Source organism: Suncus etruscus, chromosome 2 (genome assembly GCF_024139225.1).
Source record: "Suncus etruscus isolate mSunEtr1 chromosome 2, mSunEtr1.pri.cur, whole genome shotgun sequence".
Lineage (NCBI taxonomy): Eukaryota > Metazoa > Chordata > Mammalia > Eulipotyphla > Soricidae > Suncus > Suncus etruscus.
Genome location: NC_064849.1, coordinates 140,819,502 through 140,840,146, shown reverse-complemented (window position 1 = coordinate 140,840,146; position 20,645 = coordinate 140,819,502). Strand labels below are relative to the sequence as shown.

At 34.3% G+C, this 20,645-nt stretch overlaps 1 protein-coding gene across 1 annotated transcript in view; it reads left to right on the top strand.

Annotated features, from left to right (window-relative positions):
- EDIL3 (EGF like repeats and discoidin domains 3) overlaps positions 1-20,645 on the top strand; it is a 501,725-nt gene that overhangs the window by 222,710 nt on the left and 258,370 nt on the right. The window contains exon 4 of the mRNA XM_049766060.1: positions 16,383-16,511. Within this exon, the coding sequence (XP_049622017.1) occupies positions 16,383-16,511 (129 nt within the window). The remainder of the gene's footprint in view (positions 1-16,382; positions 16,512-20,645) is intronic.

Here is a 20,645-nt window from a genome sequence, read left to right as displayed (position 1 = left end):
ACAAGCCCCATTATGATCTAGATCACAGGCTTAAAGTACTTGTCCACCTCTACACATAAGTAATCAGTATTCCATTCAGGAAAATATGGACTGAGGCTAGAAATGCCCACATATCAACAATTCCTTCTTTTTTATTTTTCTTATTTACCATGTTATAGAATTGTCTATAGTTGGATTTCAGTCATAGAATGTATACCACCATTCACCAATGCACTTTTCCTACCACAGAGTCCCCCATTTCCCTCAGCCCCACCTATTATTGGGGACAGGCATTTTGCATCTCTCGCTCTCTCTCTTTCTATTTCTTTCTGACACTGAGGTTTGCACTACTGTTAATGCAAGGGTGCCATGCATCTCAATTTATCCCCTTTAAGCACCCAGTTCCTGTGCACTAATCAGCTTAAAATATCATTGTCACAGTAGACCACTCTCTTTTCTAACTGCCCTTACCCCTCTTTGTGGTAAGTTTCCTACCATGGACTGGTGCTCCTGACCTTCATCTCTGTTGACTTCTGATATTATTATCATATTGTCTTTTATTTTTCTTATATTCCAAAATTAGAGATATTATTCTATGTCTATTCTGCTCCCTCTGAGTCATTTCACTGAATATAATAAGCTCCATATCCATTCATATATAAAAGCAAATTTCATGACTTCATTTTTCTTAAGAGCTCATAATATTCCCTTGTGTAAATGCACCATAGTTTGTTTAGCAGTCAGCTCCTGTCAGGCACCTGGGTTTTTTCCAGATTCTGGCTATTGTAAATAGTACTGTGATGAATATATAAATGCAGAGAGCCTGTGTTGTATTGTGTTTTTGTATTCCTAGGGTATATCCATAGAAGTTTTATTGCTGAATCATTTGAAGAGCTGAATTTCTAGTTTTTTGAAATTGTTGTTCCCCTTATTCTTTTCCAAAAATGCTGGACATGGGGCCGGAGCGATAGCACAGCATGCAGTAAGGCATTTACCTTGCACAGCGCCAACACAAGACAGACCCTAGTTTGAGTCCTGGCATTTCATTTGGTCCCCTGAGCCTGCCAGGAGAGATTTCTGAGCACAGAGCCAGGAGTAACTACTGAGTGTCTCCAGGTGTGACCCAAAAGAAACAAACAAACAAACATAAGGCTGGACAATTTTCATAGGAATGAAATGCATCCATACCAGCACTGGTTATTATTGTTGTGACGTGTGCCAGTCTCTGTATAAGAAATGATACTTCATTATTTTATTTGCATCTCACTGATTATTTTATAATGTGGAGCAATTTTTCATGTGTCTTTTATCCATTTGTATTTCTTCTTTGAGAAAATGCCTGTTCATTTATTCTCCCCATTTTTTTAATGTGGTTAGATTTTTTTCTTACTAAGTTCTATGCTTGCCTTGTATATCTTAGTTATTAAACCATATTCTGACTGTATTGGTTGAATAGTTTCTCCCTGTATCTGCTGAAGTGCAGAAGTTTCTCAGTTAAATTTAATCCCATTTATCTTTACATCCTCTTGCTTGGGTAGCAGTGTTTCATCACTGAAGATGCCTTTAGCTTCAGTGTCATGAAGAATTCTGCCTACATTTTTTGTCTATATACCTTATGGTTTCAGGTCTAGTATCAAGTTCTTTAATTGATTTTGATTCGACCTTCAATGTAAAGTATTAAAGAGAGGTCTTAGATAATTTGTTTGCATATAGTTTAACCAGATTTCTGAACATTGCTTGTTGAAGAGGCTTTACTTGCATCACTTTGTATTTTTTGCTTTATTATTAAAAAATGGTTGATTGTACACCTGTGGGTCCATCTCTGAATATTTATATCTATTTCATTCCCTTGATATTAAGGTCTGCCTTTATTCCAATACCATGCTGTACAGTTTAAAGTTGGGTAAAGTGATGCTTTTTTTTTAATTTTCCTAATTATTGCTTTAATTATTCCTGCATGTTTGTTGCTCCAAATAAATTTCAGGAGCTTGTAATCAACTTCTTTGAAAAATGTCATTGGTATTCTTTTTGTTGTTTTTTGTTTTAGTTTTTTTTTTTTTGGGGGGGGGGGTCACACCCGGCGGCATCCAGAGGTCCTGACTCTATGCTCAGAAATCACTCCTGGTAGGCTCAGGGGACCATATGGGAGGCCAGGATTCGAACCACTGTCCTTCTGCATGCAAGGAAAACACCCTACCTCCATACTATCTCTCCAAGCCCCTCTTTTATTTTTTAAATTTCTTGTTGTTGTTGTTGTTGTTGTTGTTTTGGATTTTGGGTCACACCCAGCGACGCCCAGGGTTACTCCTAGCTCTGCACTCAGAAATTGCTCCTGGCAGGCACCGGGGACCATACGGGATTCCGGATTTGAACTGCCATCTGTTGCTTGAATATGGTTGAAGATATAGTATCCCTTTCCTTGCAAAAGCCACCCAGTTTGAGTCCTTGGCATCACAGGTGATCTCTCATGAACCACCAGGAATAATTTCTAAATGAGTCAGGAGTAATACCGGAGCACTTATAGGTGTATCCCTCCAAAATTATACTTCTTTAAATCAAAGAAAAAGAGAAATAAAAAATTAGTAATTTACTCATTTTTATTGTTCATTCCATTTTCAAGCCTTGATCTTTTATTTCAAGCACTGATTTTTTTTAAATAACCTATTTTTAAATAAAAAAGTTTTTTTTGAAACTTTTTTTCTTTATTTAAACATCTTGATTACATATATGATTCTGATTAGTTTTCAGTCATGTAAAGAACACCCCCTTCACCAGTGCAACATTCTCACCTCCAATGTCCCAAATCTCCCTCCACCCCACCCCACCCCCACCTGTACTCCAGACAGGCTTTCCAGTTCCCTCATTCATTCACATGATTATGGTAGTTCTCTGTGTAGTTATTTCTATAACTGCACTACCACTCTTTGTGGTGAGCTTCATGAAGTGAGCTGGAAGTTCCAACCCTCCTCTCATTGTCTCTGAGGATCGTTGCAAAAATGACTTTTATTTTTCTTAAAACCCATAGATGAGTGAGACTATTCTGCGTCTCTCTCCCTCTGACTTAGTTCACTCAGCATGATAGATTCCATGTACATGCATGTATAGGAAAATGTCATGACTTCATCTCTCCTGACGGCTGCATAATATTCCATTGTGTATATGTACCAGAGTTTCTTTAGTCATTCGTCTGTTGAAGGGCATCTTGGTTGTTTCCAGAGCTCGGTTATTGTGAATAGAGGCACTGATTTTTTTCCCTTTGTTTTTAACTTTTTTGGGGAGATGAGCATATCTTGTGGTACTCAGTAGACTGTTAGGGAGACTGTAGAATAGATAAAAACAGGTCATCTGTGTACTAGGAAATACACTACCTATTGTACTCTCTTGAGTCACTATTTTTTCTTTCTCTGAAAAATTTCTCCTTTACACTTTTTAATTAAAATGTCATTGCTTTTAGTTAATAAGAGAGACCTCCCAAAATGCATAAAATCAGTTAGTAAGCATCATGTATTATGGAGGTGAAGAGAAAATTTCCCTATATTTTCAGATTCTTTGGATTATTCAAGTAATCAAATTGCTATTAGAGAGAGCAGATATGGAGAAGTAGTTTTATTTCATATGTGTGGAGGGTGAACATAGAAAGATTCTAAGTAAAATAGATTGAAATGGGGCTACATAATCTGAGAGAAGGACTAGGAAATGAAACTGGGGATCAAAAGATTCACTTGAAAGTGATGGATTCATTTTGAGCTGAAGGTCAGATGCTCTTTAGGTGCAGGTCTGTCTATCAAATAGAAGGTTAGATTTCTAACTCTGAGACCAGAGAAATAGATTTTCAGGGAGAGTCTTGCTTTGCATGCATCTATCTGGGGTTAGGTCTCTGGTACCCTAGCAGTGGTCCTCAAACTATGGCCCGTAGGCCACATATTGTATTTGTATCTGTTTTGTTTTTTCATTGCACAATAAGATATATGCAGTGTGCATAAGAACTCGTTCATAAGTTTTGTTTTTACTATAGTCAGACCCTCCAATGGTCTGAGGGACAGTGAACTGGCCCCCTGTTTAAAAAGTTTGAGGACCCCTGAAAAGTCTCCCTGTCATGCCAGGAGATTCCTAAGAGAAAAGCTAGATGTAACCCTGGAGCACTGCCAGGTATGCCCCCCTAAACAAAGAAACAAAATATTTCTTATTATTTTCATATTTTTAGAGGTTGCTAAAGATGTAGTAATTGTTTTTTCTCATGGAACTGCAGGATCCTGATTGAACTTGATTAAAATTAAGGCTCATGCAAAAACAGTATGCTTTTAGACTTGGCATCCAAAGGAAACTTACTCTATATGGGGTGGTGAAGGTTGGGGAATTGTGCAACTCTGCAGGTGCTCATTGCTGACTATATGATATTTGAGGCAATTACTTTCTCTAGAATGATGTTTGAACATTCAGTCTAAGCAGTATAATAATTTTCTAATATTTTAAAATAATATTCTATATTTATAAAGTTTATAATAAAATATATGGAAAGTGCTCAAGGGTTACTTGAGGGTTTGAACCAGATTCTACAATTTGCAAGGCAAATTGCAAGGCAAGTGCTGAACCTCTGTATTAGATGTCCAACCCTAAAAATATGTTCCTTTTTAGACAAATTCACTGATGTCCTACTTTTCTCAGATTTAAAAATCATTTGATTATTTTTAAACTTCATTTGTTCTTTTATCTAATGCCTTCAATCTCTACCTTTTTATTCTTATTTCTTTTCAAAAGCCTCATTCCCTCAGTATTAGCCATGTCTAAAAGGTTTGTCTTTAAAACCACTCTCAAACACATTTAATTCTTATTGCTTTATTTTCTTAATCACATATAAGGAGAAAACTTTTACCTTGGAAGAAATTTATCATTCTGTATTAAACATAGCACAGCACAAGAAATATTACACTGTATAGTGATTGGCACAGTTGAAGTTTTTAATCTTAAACATTAACTACACCTCAAGATACTTAAAAGAACCAGATTGCTGCTTAGATGCCTCCTAAGCCCCACAGTTACTATTTAAAATGGTTTTGCTTTCATTCTCATTACATTATCTCTCATTGTCTTTGCTATTATTGAAATATGAATATTTTGCATAGGGAATAAAACCATCTCTAACCCAAATTTCAGCAGCAGCGCATCCTAGTTTATGTGGATTTGATCAGTCTTCTTAATTTAAACTTATTTTCCATTGAATTTATAAACCTTGCCTTCTCCCACCAAAAGTTAAAAAAACTTGCCTTCTCTGCAAATAGAGTCTATCAGGGGTCTCAAACTCACGGCCCGCGAGCCGCAACCGGCCCTCCGAACAACATTTTGTGGCCCTGCCCTAGAGGAATCTTCTTTTGTTTTGTTTTAGTTGTTTGGGTCACACCCCCCAATGTTCAAAGCTTACTACTGACTTTGCACTCAAAGATCACTCCGACTTTGCCTCCTGCGGCCCGCAGGTAAATTGAGTTTGAGATCCCTGAAGGTTCTATTAATCTTTCTGACATCTTTTTTAACCAATTTACTTTTTGAATTTTAGGCTAAAATTATATAGTATTTCTTTCAATTCTGAAATTTATTCATGTTTTGAGTATTTTTACATGCTATAACCCTTGCTCTCAGGAAGTTTATAATCTACTTTCCTTAGCAGCAATGTCTGTTCCTTTTCTTTTAAAAGCTAATGTTGATTGGGTCTGCTTACCAAAACTAATTTCTTATTTCACATTTAAAATGTTTCTGTTTACTTGCTTATACCTTTCTATTGATAAGTAAGATTTTGAACCCCTCACTAAATTTTAGCTGCTTTGCCAGTTTTCCATTAAAATTTAATACATCTTGACTCTGAAAATACCATAACGTCTATTTGGCTGCTCTTGAGAATTACTTTTGTACATGTACTATTGATTTTAGCAACACATAAAAAATTATAATCATAAATATGAGCAATTTCAAGAAGACATAAATTATTTTAAAGACTATATTTTTTGCAACAAATGCACATTAAAAGTTGTCATATTGAGCAAATAGCAACCAGGCCTCTGTCACTTTCAGTAAATTTTGGATAGTCTAAAAATTGTTTTATACTTGATATGCTGATCTTAAAAATAAACTAATATATTTTAAATATTTGTATTTAGAATGAGTTTTGTTAAAATATCTATGCCACAGGCCAGACGAGTCAGGCAGCACTGAGAAGGGCATTAGTGTAACCAAGTAGGAGGATGGGAGTCTAGGAATCAGCGATGGGTGGGTACTTAGAGACCAGACACATTCAAGAGAAGTTGGAACTGAGTTGGTCCATATAATCCTTTCATATTTAATCAGAAAATTATCAATAGCAGGAACTTGGGTAGATCAAGCATGATATAATGTTTAGCTATGGGTTAGACATAATGTGTCAGCACAATCATTAGACAACCATCTACATATTATATGTATTCTATAAATTCTTGTACTACTATCATCAGCTTCATTTACCCTAAACAGAAATAAAAATACTTATTATTTCTCTTGGATATTAATTTTACTAGTAAATTATTAATTAACATAATACAAGTCCATTGTCTATTAAGGCTAATTTAAGGAACTATTGTAAATGGGGAAGATGTAACTAAAAGACCACCTAGAGATGACACTTAATTGGGTCCTTCATTTATGCTTTTACTTCAGAAACTTTATTTCATATCATAATCAAAATTATCTTTAGAATAGTAATTCAAGTCCTATTATACTATTGCTTGCACATATCATATATATCTATAAAACAGTTTGTTGTTTTTGTGTGACTTCCAGACTACTAGATCTGGTCTCTATCACTCATACTTTTTTCTGTCTATTCCAGATAAACTGACATTGAAAACTGTTATTCTTGTCATGTTTCCCTTCCTTTGATTTGTACAGTACTCATCTTTCTTTTACCTCAGTTTTTACTTTATTGTTATCTCTAAAGTTATATATTATATCCTAAAAAATATCCTATCAACAATTACTTGCTCATGTCAAAATGATATACAATAGATTTTTTGTATATTTGTTCACTTGAATGAACTTAATATGAAAACAGTATACCAATTTTTCTTTCATTATATTCCTATCATTTAGCATTGTGTTTTGAACAAATAGGAATGATTAAATATGAATGAAATAATTATAAAATCAGTAGATAAAGGAATGGAAACTGAATTAAACAAAAGGTAATATTAAAAAAAAACCTATGTGGAATGAGAAAAGAATGAATGATAGTAATAAGTTACTGAAAATAATAAAAATTGACAGTCATTAAAAAATGGAAATTTAGAATAAACAATTAATATAGAGAATAAATGCTTACTAAACTGGTGTAGATTCTAGGAAAGTAAATCATCTTGAATTTCTTATGATTCTAGAATGCTAACAGTCCCAGAAAATTATTTTTTATATATTTGTGATTAATGGATGTAGCACTGACTATAAAAGATAAATTCAAATGTATAGGGTTTAGTATTCTAGTCAGGAGGAGCTAACAGAAGTTTCCAAAACAAAATAAAATTCTAAAACTAATTTATTAAATGCATCATTAAAAGTCTATTGGGAGACTTCAAAGTTCATGATTTTAAGTTGCTAATTGTTTATAATGAAAAGTTTTCTCCAAGTAAGGATATTAAGTTGATCTTAAAATAATAAAACAGAAAGTATGTCAAGTAATTAGTTTCTTCTTGGTATAAATCAGGGGAAATATTTGAAAAAATAAAATCTTGATGTTAATAGTTCTAAGCAAATTATTACAATATAGATCAGAGAGAAGAAATTCCCTTGCATATATATGCATATATATACACATTAGTCTTTACCTTATTGTTTTATTTGCCCACATGCATCAATGCATTGTTCTTGTCAGAAAACATGTTTGCACTTCTAGATTTCTTATGACCACTTCGTGTTCTTCATATTGATATAGATGAAATATGAGCAAAGAAAGTAATATAATATAATTATTGTTGTTTGCATAGATTTCATTGATATTCCTGTTTTTATTTTCTTCTGATTTTTATTTTGTCTCAGTGACCTTTCCTGTGTTTGGGCAAGCATCCCCTAAGCTTTCATCCAAAGATTAAGAAGCATTCATTATGTTCTCTGTTTGACATGGTCATTACTTAATGCTCACTTAACAAAATTCTACAAGGCCAAATTATCACAGTGGGTGAAAGAACAGATGGCCAGCTGGCCAGAATCCATACCTACTTTGTTTTATGCCTTCTCAAGTCTGCCACAAAAAAGCCACATGTGAGACCTGCACAGGAAATCCAAACAGAAACTTGCCTGTCCAGCTGTGCTGCCTTTGTTCACATCTGTGATGTCTGGGCAGGCGCCCTTCCTATTTGAGAGCAGCTGGAATATTTCCTACAGGGATCAAACTGTCTGATGATTTAAATGGCAGTCACAGAGACCAAATTTCAAGAGTAAAAGTAGAAATATTTCCCCCATATCCTGCTACTGATTTCAAATCACTGCTACTATGTTAGTTTTCAAGAAAGAAAGCTTTAGTTTTATGGAAAGAGTACACCGACATTTTTTAACACTTATTTATAGTGTTAACATTACCATGACATTATATTCTAAAGGTTAACACAGCAATCATCAAAACAATTTGAACCTGTCCCTTGGCTTTAAATTGCATTGTTAAAATCTAAGAAAATTATCTATAGATAAAGATACAGCCAATATTTAAACTTTAGGTTCTGTTAGCAATTGCAATGAGCAATTTGAATTGTGTGCCTATTATTTCTTAACTATTTTCAGCCAATTATCATGGATTAAATATAAATAGCTACTGCTGGAGAGATAGAAAAGTGGATAGGGCACTTGCATTGCACAGAATAAACCCTGGATTAGATCCCCTACACTCCAGATCATACCCTGAGTACTGACAAAAGTACTGACAAAATTGTAGAGCTAGTAGTAAGTCCTAAGTCCTGCAGAATTATAATACTAATAATAAATATTTAAAATAAAAAAATTAGTAATTTATCAGTGTCTAAGGGTATACAAAAATGATTGAGTAGGTGCTCTTTTACACTAGCAATCCATAATATTGTCAAAGAGTCAGAAGAATCTCATGAAATAATTAAAGAAGGAACTTGTGTGCAGTCAGATGCTTAATCATACAGTATAGGCAACAAGTTCAGTATGAGCCTGAAAAAGGTGAAGAGTTGTCACGGAAAGATTGATGAAGAACAGAAATTTTGTAGTTGCTCATAGACACTGTTGGAAAGAATGAAATTATTTGATTATTCTTAAATGGTTTCATGTATTTGATTCTAACTATACACCTAGAAATAACTGATATCTGCTCTGTCTTTAATCTATGCCCCATCCTATTGACATATAGAAGAGGAAACAAACCCTGATAGCTTATGCAAAATATGAATGCTATCTTAAGAGTTTCCACCACTTGTCACTATGTATTTCAAAATTGAATTGTATTTTGCAATGCATAGCAGATGAGTTCTGACAAATGTATCTTTCAAACAAGTTATTTTTCAGAGTTTTGCTTGGAAATAGTTCTGTAGTTAACCTCTTAAAGAGTTGAAGGGAAATAATTATAATTTCAGCAAAGTGTGAAAATGTTTTTATAATTATTAAAACAGAAATGTCTTTTGATATAATAACATGTACTTAATAACTAAACATCAAGGAGCAGAGAATATAATTAAGCAATAGAATACATGTCTTGCTTGTATGAGGTCCAGAGTCTACTTCCTTGTACTGACAAGACAAAATGCTTAATGCCAGACTTATCAGTTAGATTGGTTTGCACTTACAGATGCTGAAGTTTTACATGATTTATCAAGGGGAATTTATTTTTATAAGAAAAATTGAGTATATTGGGCCGGAGAGATAGCATGGAGGTATGGCATTTACCTTTCATGCAGAAGGTCATCGGTTCGAATCCCGGCATCCCATATGGTCCCCTGTGCCTGCCAGGAACAAGTTCTGAGCACAGAGCCAAGAAAAACCCCTGAGCACTGCTGGGTGTGACCCAAAAACCACAGAAAGAAAGAAAGAAAGAAAAGAAAGAAAGAAAGGAAGGAAGGAAGGAAGGAAGGAAGGAAGGAAGGAAGGAAGGAAGGAAGGAAGGAAGGAAGGAAGGAAGGAAGGAAGGAAGGAAGGAAGGAAGGAAGGAAGGAAGGAAGGAAGGAAGGAAGGAAGGAAGGAAGGAAGGAAGGAAGGAAGGAAGGAAGGAAGGAAGGAAGGAAGAAGAAAGAAAGAAAGAAAGAAAGAAAGAAAGAAAGAAAGAAAGAAAGAAAGAAAGAAAGAAAGAAAGAAAGAAAGAAAGAAAGAAAGAAAGGAAGGAAGGAAGGAAGGAAGGAAGGAAGGAAGGAAGGAAGGAAGGAAGGAAGGAAGGAAGGAAGAAAGGAAGGAAGGAAGGAAGGAAGGAAGAAAGAAAGAGATTTTATTCCTATTAGAGAAATTTATGGTCTTTTTTATTATTGAATTTTTACCTTAATTACTTTTAAAAGGCTCTCTATTTTTTTTTCTTATATTTGGACCAACCCAGTCCCAGAAATGCTTGGTGCTCAGGCTTTTTCATGGCTTGAGATCACTACTGGAAATATACAGTAAACCATATGCAGTTTAAGGGATCATGCCAGGGATAGTCATATGCAAGTCCCTGTACATTTTCAATAATCTTAGATTGTACCTTTAAATATGGTTTTATTCTAAAATACTGAGGTTTGGGCTTAAACTCCTGAAGTTGAGATGAATACAATTCCTCTAAGTTCAACAATTGTTCAATACATATATACAATCATATTTATATGATGATATATATAAAGAGAAAAAAATAACAAATGATGCCTTGATGACAGAGGAAAAGGAATGGATTTTCTCAGCTACAAGCTAAGAGATGTCCAATTCTAGTCAGATGAAACAAAAATTTCTCTAGAGCCTTCAGAGGGGCCAGGGTTTTGCTGACACTGATTTCAAACTTCCAGTATAAAGAAATACAAAAAAAAAAATAAGTCTACATTGCTTGAAATCACAAGATTCTGAGTAATTGACTACAGCAACACAGTACTATGAAACATCTTTCTATCTACCTAGTCACCTTGGTAACCCCTGTATCAATTTTTAAAGAGAAAGATCATCTGAAAGAATTGGAGTATTTCTATTTTGTCCCTAATATCAGTTTTTATATTCACATACTTTCATGTTTTAAGAACTTTTTCTTATATTTTCTGATGTTCCCCTAATATAAAATGTTTTAGATTTATTCAGTTTAATTTTCTCTTATCATAAGAAAATGCCCATCCATGAATTTTGATCTCAAATTAATAAGTTTAAAATATATATTTAAAAAGATTAAAAAGGAGGTAGAGTAAGGGGAAAATTATAGTGAACTTGTGTAACAATGGTTTGAAAGCATCAATCATGTGAATGTTCCCAGAATAATTTCTTCCTTTTCAGTTTCTTTTTAAGTAGAGTGCCAGTGTCTCAAGATAGCAACTGCTAAAATGTTCAAACCATATTAAATATAAAAGTAGAACTATAAAAGTGAAAATTTAATGTTTATAAAAGTATAATTTAGGATCATTTTTATTTATAACTATTCCTATATTATAATTTATTGTTATATTAGCTCATGTCATTATATTATTATATTTTAGCTCAACACTTTTCTTAGAATTGTCTTATTGACATTTCTTTATTATATAATATTGTATATACATTCATTGATATCTTATGCCCAGTGTTTTGTGGACTGATGACATTCTCAAATCACATTCTCATGAGACTTAATTTTTTATTGGAGGAAGCTGGAAGTAAAGGGGGAATAAGGTAATACCTAGAAGTTAGTCAGAACCTTAGTTCCATGCAATGTGAGTTTCTTTTCTCCTGTACATTTTCACTGTAATTGTAAAGTTATTTTTTAAATTTACAATAATATTCTTACAATATATAAGTAGTTCATATTGGTACAGTCTTTAAATGTATAAAAATAATCATGTTACATATATGGAAATAACTTTAACTCTAGGATTAGAATTATGAGAAGGTAAATGCAGAAACAATGTGAACCATACAGATCTATTGCTTTTGTAAGCAATTAATCTTGTTGACATTTTCATATGAGTTTGCATAAAAATGCCTGGAAAACATGCTATTGAATTCATTTGTTCATTAATATTGATCATATGCTGTCCCCATTGTGTTAAGGAACTTCTTACAGATTGCCCACAAAGTATTAGAGCATTATTGATTTTAAAGTTCCCTGAAGTCTATTGTATCTTAAAAACCCACTTATAATTTTATTATTAAAAGAGATATTAACCAGTTTGTTGTCTGATTAGATAATTTGGATTTTTATAAATACTACTAGAAATAACTACTTTAATCACCAATCTGTGTGTTTCTGTCATAGACATATAAAGAGAAAACATTTTAAGAGATTTTTTGGAGTAGAGAGTCATTTTAATTTTATCAGTCTTTTTTGTTTCTATAAGCTCCCAATGTTTGAGTATTTTTCATTCCTTTCAAACCTACTCAAATGATCTTCAAAACTATGCATCTTTATATGTGTGTAACATGTTATCAGATAACTTACAATAGAAAGTTTGACTGCTGTTGGGGCCGGAGAGATAGCATAGAAGGAGGGCATTTGCCTTATATGCAGAAGGATGGTGGTTCGAATCCCTGCATCTCATATTGTCCCCTGAGCCTACTAGGAGCAATTTCTGAGTGTAGAGCCAGGAGCAACCCCTGAGCACTGCTGGGTGTGACCCCAAAACAAACAAACAAATAAACAAATAAAGAAAGCCATTAGAGTGAGCCAGAAAAAAAAAAGTCTGACTGTAGAGTTTAAGAATATGTTCTAAGGCCAGAGAGGTGGCGCTAGAGGTAAAGTGTCTGCCTTGCAAGCGCTAGCCAAGGAAGGACCAGGGTTCGATCCCCTGCCGTCCCATATAGTCCCCCCAAGCCAGGGGTAATTTCTGAGCGATTAGCCAGGATTAGCCCTGAGCATCAAACTGGTGTGGCCAAAAAAAAAACAAAAACAAAAATGAAAATAAAAAAACAATATTCCCCATTATAATCATTTGTTATGTGTTAATATGTAAACAAACACAGGAATAAATTTATAGAAACATTTTAAAGCAAGAAAACTAACAATATATTATATACACTAAGATATAAAAAGTGTTAGCTTTAAATTTATGTTTCTGGGAGATAGAGATAGTATAGGGGATAAGGTTCTTTTCTCATATGCAGCTAACCCTAGTTGATATCTGACACTTTATATGATCCTCACAGCACCACCAAAAGTTTTTTCCTGAGCACAGAACCATAAATAAGTCCATGCACAGATGAATATGGCCTATCCTATATCCAACAAAAGTATTGAATTGCAGAGCCCAGTATATTGCTCAGTGGTCTGGCACATGTTTTGCCTGTGAGTGATCAATTTCCCACCCCAGTGTCTCTTTACTGTACTTCTGGGCATCAATCTGGTAACACCTAGCATCATAAAGCCTGTATAGCACTACATCTCTAGGCCTCGGCATTGAACCATGCAACCCAGCTATTACTTCTAGGCCACTTGAACACTGAGTATGATCCCCAGACTGAGCATAAATTAAATATTCAAATTTTTTTGTGTTGTCAGTTTCTCCTCCAGTTGCTATTTTAGTGTGTGTGTGTGTGTGAGAGAGAGAGAGAGAGAGAGAGAGAGAGAGAGAGAGAGAGAGAGAGAGAGAAAGAGAGAGAGAGAGAAAGAGAGAGAAGAGAGAGTCTTTATTTTGGAGTCACACCCAGATTTGCTCAGGGTTTATTTTACTCCTGAGTCTGTAACCAGGAATCAATCTTGGTAGAGCTCAGGGGACCATTTTTAATGCAGAGTTTTGAACTGGGTCACTGTGTGCAAGGCAAGTGTAATGTCTCTCCAGCCTCCTGATAACATTTTTAATTCCATTCAAAACCCTTAGGAAAAAACTGATGACAATGTACTTGGTTCATAATAGTGCCTAATGAATAAATGCTCCTTAATGTGAAATTAGAGAGAAGAAAAACCTTGATGTGGATGGTGGTGTTTTTATTTATCTATTATATGCAGTAGAAGTCATATCATTACAGTATAATATAGAGGAAATACTGCTTATTGATTTCAGATATATCTTACCTGGAGTTTTATTGGCATCACAGAGCCTCTCTTTATTCCTAGCCTCTAGAATGCCTTGACTTGTCTACATATAATACACTAAAGTATTTTCATTTGGGAAGACTTTCAAATTCTTCATTATGTCTAAGAACATTTTTAGTGAACTACGTTGATTTTGTTTTATCTGTCAAGATTGACTGATTGATTTACTTATCTTCAGCAGTGTAGAAAGAAGATTTTAATGGAAAAGGTGTAGGTTTGTCATCAGGCTAAGTGTTTTTTTTTTTTCAGATAACGTATTTCTTTACCTCTCTAATTGAGTCTATATTCTTGCCCTGAAAAACAACATAGCATAAAGAATGTTATGTTTACTTCCTGTCGCTTAGTCTGTAAGGTACGGTAGAAAGGTTAAATCTTTAGCCTTTTTTATTTTAATTCAGCCTTACCCTTTAAATAAAAATCATTAAATTTCTAGTGGTAGGAAAAATAATAGCAGCTACAACCTAGATAACAGGTAATCTTTTTCTGAAACCCAGATGTCAGCTGAGGTCATAGTGTCCTTGAGGCTGTAAGTCAAATGAACTTTAATTTACTACATCACATCTTTTGGGATTTTCAGAGGCTTCACAGAGAATGCTGGACAGGTTTCAACGAATGCCTTCAGGAAATGCCAGAGTACCCTGAACTCTAGGCAGGCTGCTCTTGTCTTCCTGTATCCACTGGGTTCATTTTTAATTCCCTGAGCATCTCTCACTGCAACAATTTCTCCCTTCTGCCTCATTGAGGCAGATAAATAGCAGAGCCCTTTCTCCCAAACCATGAGCACAAGCCTGAGAGTCTTGCAATCCTTTTATATATGTGGGATACTGCTACAGGAGGCTATTTACATTGCTGCTGAGCAAGCTATAATCTTGTACTTTAGACATTGTAATTTCTTATTAGCTTTTTCTTTTTATTTTGCAGTAACACAGCATAAAGCTTGTTTTCCAAGTCCCAAACCCACCTACACAGCCTTTCTTCCTCTTCCTAATGTCAGAGGACTTCCTGAAGTCTTGCTCTGTTTGTGATGTCTCTTCTTCTTGGTTTTCCTCTCCTCTAGAGAAGTCTCAACTTCTAGCCTACTTTCACTTTGCCAAGCACCCTCAGTATATGATACTCTTCTCGAAGCTCTAGTGCATTTCTGTGTCATTTTTCTCTACTACTTTCTTCAGCTTTTACAGCTACCAACACCTATAGCGATTACTGATTCAGCCTTCTTGTTTTTATTTCCTCTTTCATCCACCTCATTAAAGATACAGAAGAATATAAAAAAAAATTCTCTCCTATATCTCATACTTCCTTTTTTGGAGGGAGCAGATGTGGTTGAATTGGTTTTGATTAGATAACTACATTTTCTCTCTTAGATATCCTTTGAACTCAGTTGCTCCCATTTTAGATATGAGAATAAGTCAGCTCATTTTTATTAGGCTTTGTTTCCTTATCTGCAAAAGTAAAATTGGATTACATGATTTCCAAGGAGTCTGATTAATTCTAAAATAGCTGTGTCAATTTATCCCCTTCTGTCCTAGTGCTGTCAACACATTTCTTTCCTTTTGGGTAACAGCAACACTTACACATGTGATGTGATTATCATTGTTGTTTTGTTTACCTTCCCCTAATAAGAGACAATGTGCTCATTTATGTGCATTTTTTAAATAAATATCCATTCAGATCTTCTATTTTTTAATCTTACTGTTTACTTTTCACATTTTAGTATTTCTTTTTGTATTTTGCAGATTAATTTCTTGGTAGATTTACGATGTGTAAATGTATTTGTCCACTCGGTTCAAATTTCTTTTTGTGTTGACCTGAGTTTATCAGATAGAAAATATATGTTTGATATAGCTCCATTTGTTTATTTTTGCATTTATTATTCTTACTATAAGAGTCAATGCCCTAGTAATATCTTTTGCTCAAGTTTATGTTACAGAGTGGATTATCTAATCCTTTCCATGCATTTTTATCACTAAGACTTAAATCTACATGTTTTGATTTATTTATGATGTAGTGGACACCAATTAACTGAACACAAAGTAGCCAATAATGTCTAATGAAATGTCAAGGAAAGTCTTCTTGGTATACGGAATTAGGAAAATAATGCACCCTAATAAAGCAAAAGAATGCCTTTTCTGTAAAATGGTTAGTTATTAAATGTTGATCCAATGTTTACTTTTAAGAATGGGTGCCATGCAATAATACATGTTCTTACTCTTTTCAGGTCCCTGTATCCCTAATCCATGCCATCATGGAGGAACCTGTGAAATAAGTGAAGCGTTCCGAGGGGACACGTTCATTGGTTATGTTTGTAAATGTCCACGAGGATTCAATGGAATTCACTGTCAACACAGTAAGATTTTTTTCTAGTGTCATTCTGCTTTTATTTTTATTATTGCAGAGTATATAAGTACTATCATTCTCAATTGCAGTAGAATGGCAGAATCTTTAAGCAACAGAGTCCTCAAAGTTATTTAATGTTACTTTCCTTCTATCAAGATTATACCAAGCTTGGGCTGGTGGCCCACAGCAGCATGAGGGTCTAAGTAGTCTTTAATATTCTCTTTAGTTTAAGATTTTTATTTCATAATTGCTCAGGCATACTTGAAATTTATTTATTTTTATACTAAACTATGACCTTTTCTTTTCATACTGTTCTGGTTATGTTCATTGTGCTTCTCAGATTTTCTTAGGATTAAATTAAAAGATGTTAACCAACAGTAAAAAATAAATCTTCTCTACTCTTGTTTTTTCTTCTAATTGGCACTTTTTCAGTACCAGAATCTTGAAATTTCAACTACTGTGTTTTCTTGGCTTTTATCTTCAGTTAGATGTTTCCTGGAAAAATGAAACAAAAGATCTGCATGTGGTAACTTCTAGGAAGCCAGATGGAATCTAAGTGCCAAATGGGAGGCATGCATTCTAAATTGCTCTAGGAGGTGCTTAAATCACAGGAGGCCTTTAAAGTGGTCAGTGAAAGCTCTAGTGGGAGTTTCCATACCTAAACTGAGTCTTGAAACAGGTTAGGATATGGAAAAGAGAGAGAGTGGTCGGGGGGAGACAGAGACAGAGAGACAGAGACAGAGAGAGACAGACAGACAGAGACAGACAGTCAGACATAGAAAAGAGAGAGAGAAAGAGAGAAGGAAATACAGGAATGGAATAAATAGGAAAAAGTGGAAAAGGAATATGTGAGTGCTTAATACTGGAACAATGGTGCTACTACAAATGACTAAGACAAATGTCAGCGAGACTCAGACTTCTGTCAGCAAATATAATGTATAATGACAAGTTGAGGAAATTTTACTTGTCTGGAGAATTTTCATGACGAGAAGCTTGTGGCATTTCTGTAGAAGCCTTTTTTTTTTTTATCAACAACCACGTGAGTTCCATACAATTGGCAGTCAGACTGCTTGTGATTCTGTGAGTGAAAACACAGATGCTGCTGACTTTTCTCAGACTAAATCCAGAAATCCCAAAGTTGACTCTCCATTATTCTAGCGTAAGTGCAAAAATAATGCTACTGACTTTCACAGCCTAAATCCAGAAATCCCTAAGGTCGAGCCTCCATAAATGTAGCATCAATGCTCAGCCTTAGAAGAGGTTCTGAATGGAAACACAATGAGAACTTAGAACCTTAGCTGCTGTGGAATTTGCTTATTTCTGTGAAGATATACTATTTATGCATGCTTAAAGATTAAACTTCATGACATGATGTCAGCTGCATTGTCCAGAGGGGGACAAATTGGGCACCCAACCTGAACTTTTAAGCTTAAGCTGTTTACATACACTACACAAACATAGGGCAAAATCATTTCTGGAAATGTACAAATATTCATTCAGAACAGAATGAGATAGGAATTGCAGTTTTATGACTCAAAAATTGCATCCAAGAACATACTACTTTTTAATTCAATGTTTTATGCTGGAGGGTTTTGGATGGAAGGATAGAAGAATCCACAAAAGCAAATTCTCTGTTCGAAATTCTTAGAAGATCAATACTTAGAAAATTCTGTGTAGAATCTAATTCTAATTACATCGTTGATACTTACATGTTTCCTTTTTAACCTCTTAGACTGCAGTTCAGGACCTCACATAAGATCTTATAAATGAATGTACATGCATTAACAATTTGTTCAATAAATGTAGTTATGATTTTTTAAGTAAATGTTCAATTTGTATGCCTTTTTTTTAAAAGGGGGGTTTGGGCCACCCACAGTGAATCTCAGGAGTTACTCTGGCTCTGCACTCAGAAATCACTTCAGCTAGTACTTGAAAAATCATTTGGGGAGCCAGGATTCAAATCCTAGTTGGCCACATGCAAGGCAAGGGAGCTGCTTACAATGACCCTTGCCTTTTATGACTTTTGTATATCTATGTGCCCCAGGTCACATAAATATTTTTTGAGAAAAATAGTATCATCAGTGGAAAAAGTTCAAGAAACACTTATGCTGATGTAAATGTAAAATTAGACAAGTTCCAACACCTGTAGATTTGGAAACTTTTAAATCCCAACTTACATATACAAGGGCACAAAGTAGCTTTATGTCCCTAGTCTCTATATAATGGCACTCATATAATTTCACCCCAGCCCTTTTTTTTTCTTTATGGTGTGGAAATACGTTTTATTTCAGTCATCATGAATAGTATAAAAGTACCTAAAAGAAATGAAAATATTATTTTTTAATCTCAGTTTAATTATGTTTCTCTGAAGAGGTGATACGGTAAAAGTGTGTTCCTGCCTTCAGATCCAATAATTTTTAGAAGTGATTTCTTTGAAAATAAAGATCAGATTTTGAGAATTTGAACAAATACTTCTTCCTGGATTCCATTCTCAATACTAGTAAAATTCCAGTCTTTTCTATCACGTATATGATACTCAAATAAACTCATTAATCTGCCAAAGTGTGTTGAATAAAGATTTACATTGAGGTGAATGAACGAGGGAAATAGAAAGCCTGTCTCAAATGCAGGTGGAGGAGTGGGGTGGGAATAGGAAGGTGGGAGATTTGAGGCATTGATAACGGAAATGTTGCACTGGTGAAGGGGGGGGTATTCTTTATATGATTGAAACCCCACTACAATAATGTTTGTAATCAAATTGTATAAATAAAGATATTAGTAAAAAAGAAAACAAATGTTATAAAAAGGTATATAGAAAAAGAACATTAAGATAAAATAATTAAAAAAGATATATATTGAGGGCCGGAGAAATACTATGGAGGTAGGGCATTTGCCTTACATATAGAAGGATGGTGGTTTGAATCCAGCATCCCATATGGTTCCCCAAACCTGCCAGGAGTAATTTCTAAGCGTAGATCCAGGAGTAACCCTGAGCACAGCCAGGTGTGACTCCCCCCAAAAAAAGATTTACCTTGAAGTGAGAAAAATAAACAACAAATTCTTAATGTACCTAACTGTAACACACACACACACACACACACACACACACACACACACACACACACACACACACACACACACACACACCCTGAAATCTATGTTAGGAAATGAGGCAAGAAGCCGAAAGTTGAGAGATTTAACTCAGAACTAGGAAACGATGGTCACACAGTGTGGCTTGGATTCTGTGAAATGCATCATTATTAAAAGCAACTGAGAAGGGATAAGAAAGTACTTGATCTGAAACTGAAGACTTGGAATTGATACATGGCTTTTATAGATATTGAATAAGTAAGCCTGAGTCAATCGTTCGACCTTTTTGGGATTGGATACATATAAATAGAAGAATTTAACTAGAAATAGTTGATCTTTGGCTTAAAAGGATAGAAGAGCATTACGACTAAATAGGTAGTTTTCTTACTTTATAAAGGTTACCAAATTTTACCCTTTAGTGATGAAACTGAAAAGGAATAATTATTTAAAAAAAGCAAATTTTAAAATTTTGAAAGCCTGAAATATAGCATTTTCAAATAGAAGAAACAAAACCAGCACTTTAATCTCTAACTAAGAACTAAGGTATTTGGGTTTATTTTCTACAGTGGCAATACTTTTATGATCTACTTGTATTCTAGATTCTTCCTAATCAAAACTTGCCTATGCATCAGCATATTCAAAAATCTAAAAATGCATATTATTAGGTTTTTCTCAATTCTCATTTGTAAGAATCAGAATTTCAGGATAATTTAAATTCACATCATATATTAAAGTTCTAGCAATGAAATTAAAATGAATTTACTAAGCAATCATTTCCTACAGTGATTTAGACATCATGATTTCTATGGTGAGTTCTGCAAACATTCTAGGCAAAATACTAGAGATGCTGAAAAATGCAGATTCTGTTGACCATCACTAGAAATGGTAGATGAACATACACAGTGTGAATATTTTATTTGTGCCAAAAGAATTGAAGAAAGTCTCCAGAGAGTTATAAATTGGGAGACATGATTAATTTAGGTATTTATAACTAACATGAATTAAGTATCATTTTAAAGTAAGGGTGGAAATAATTTAGATTTCATTATGTGGT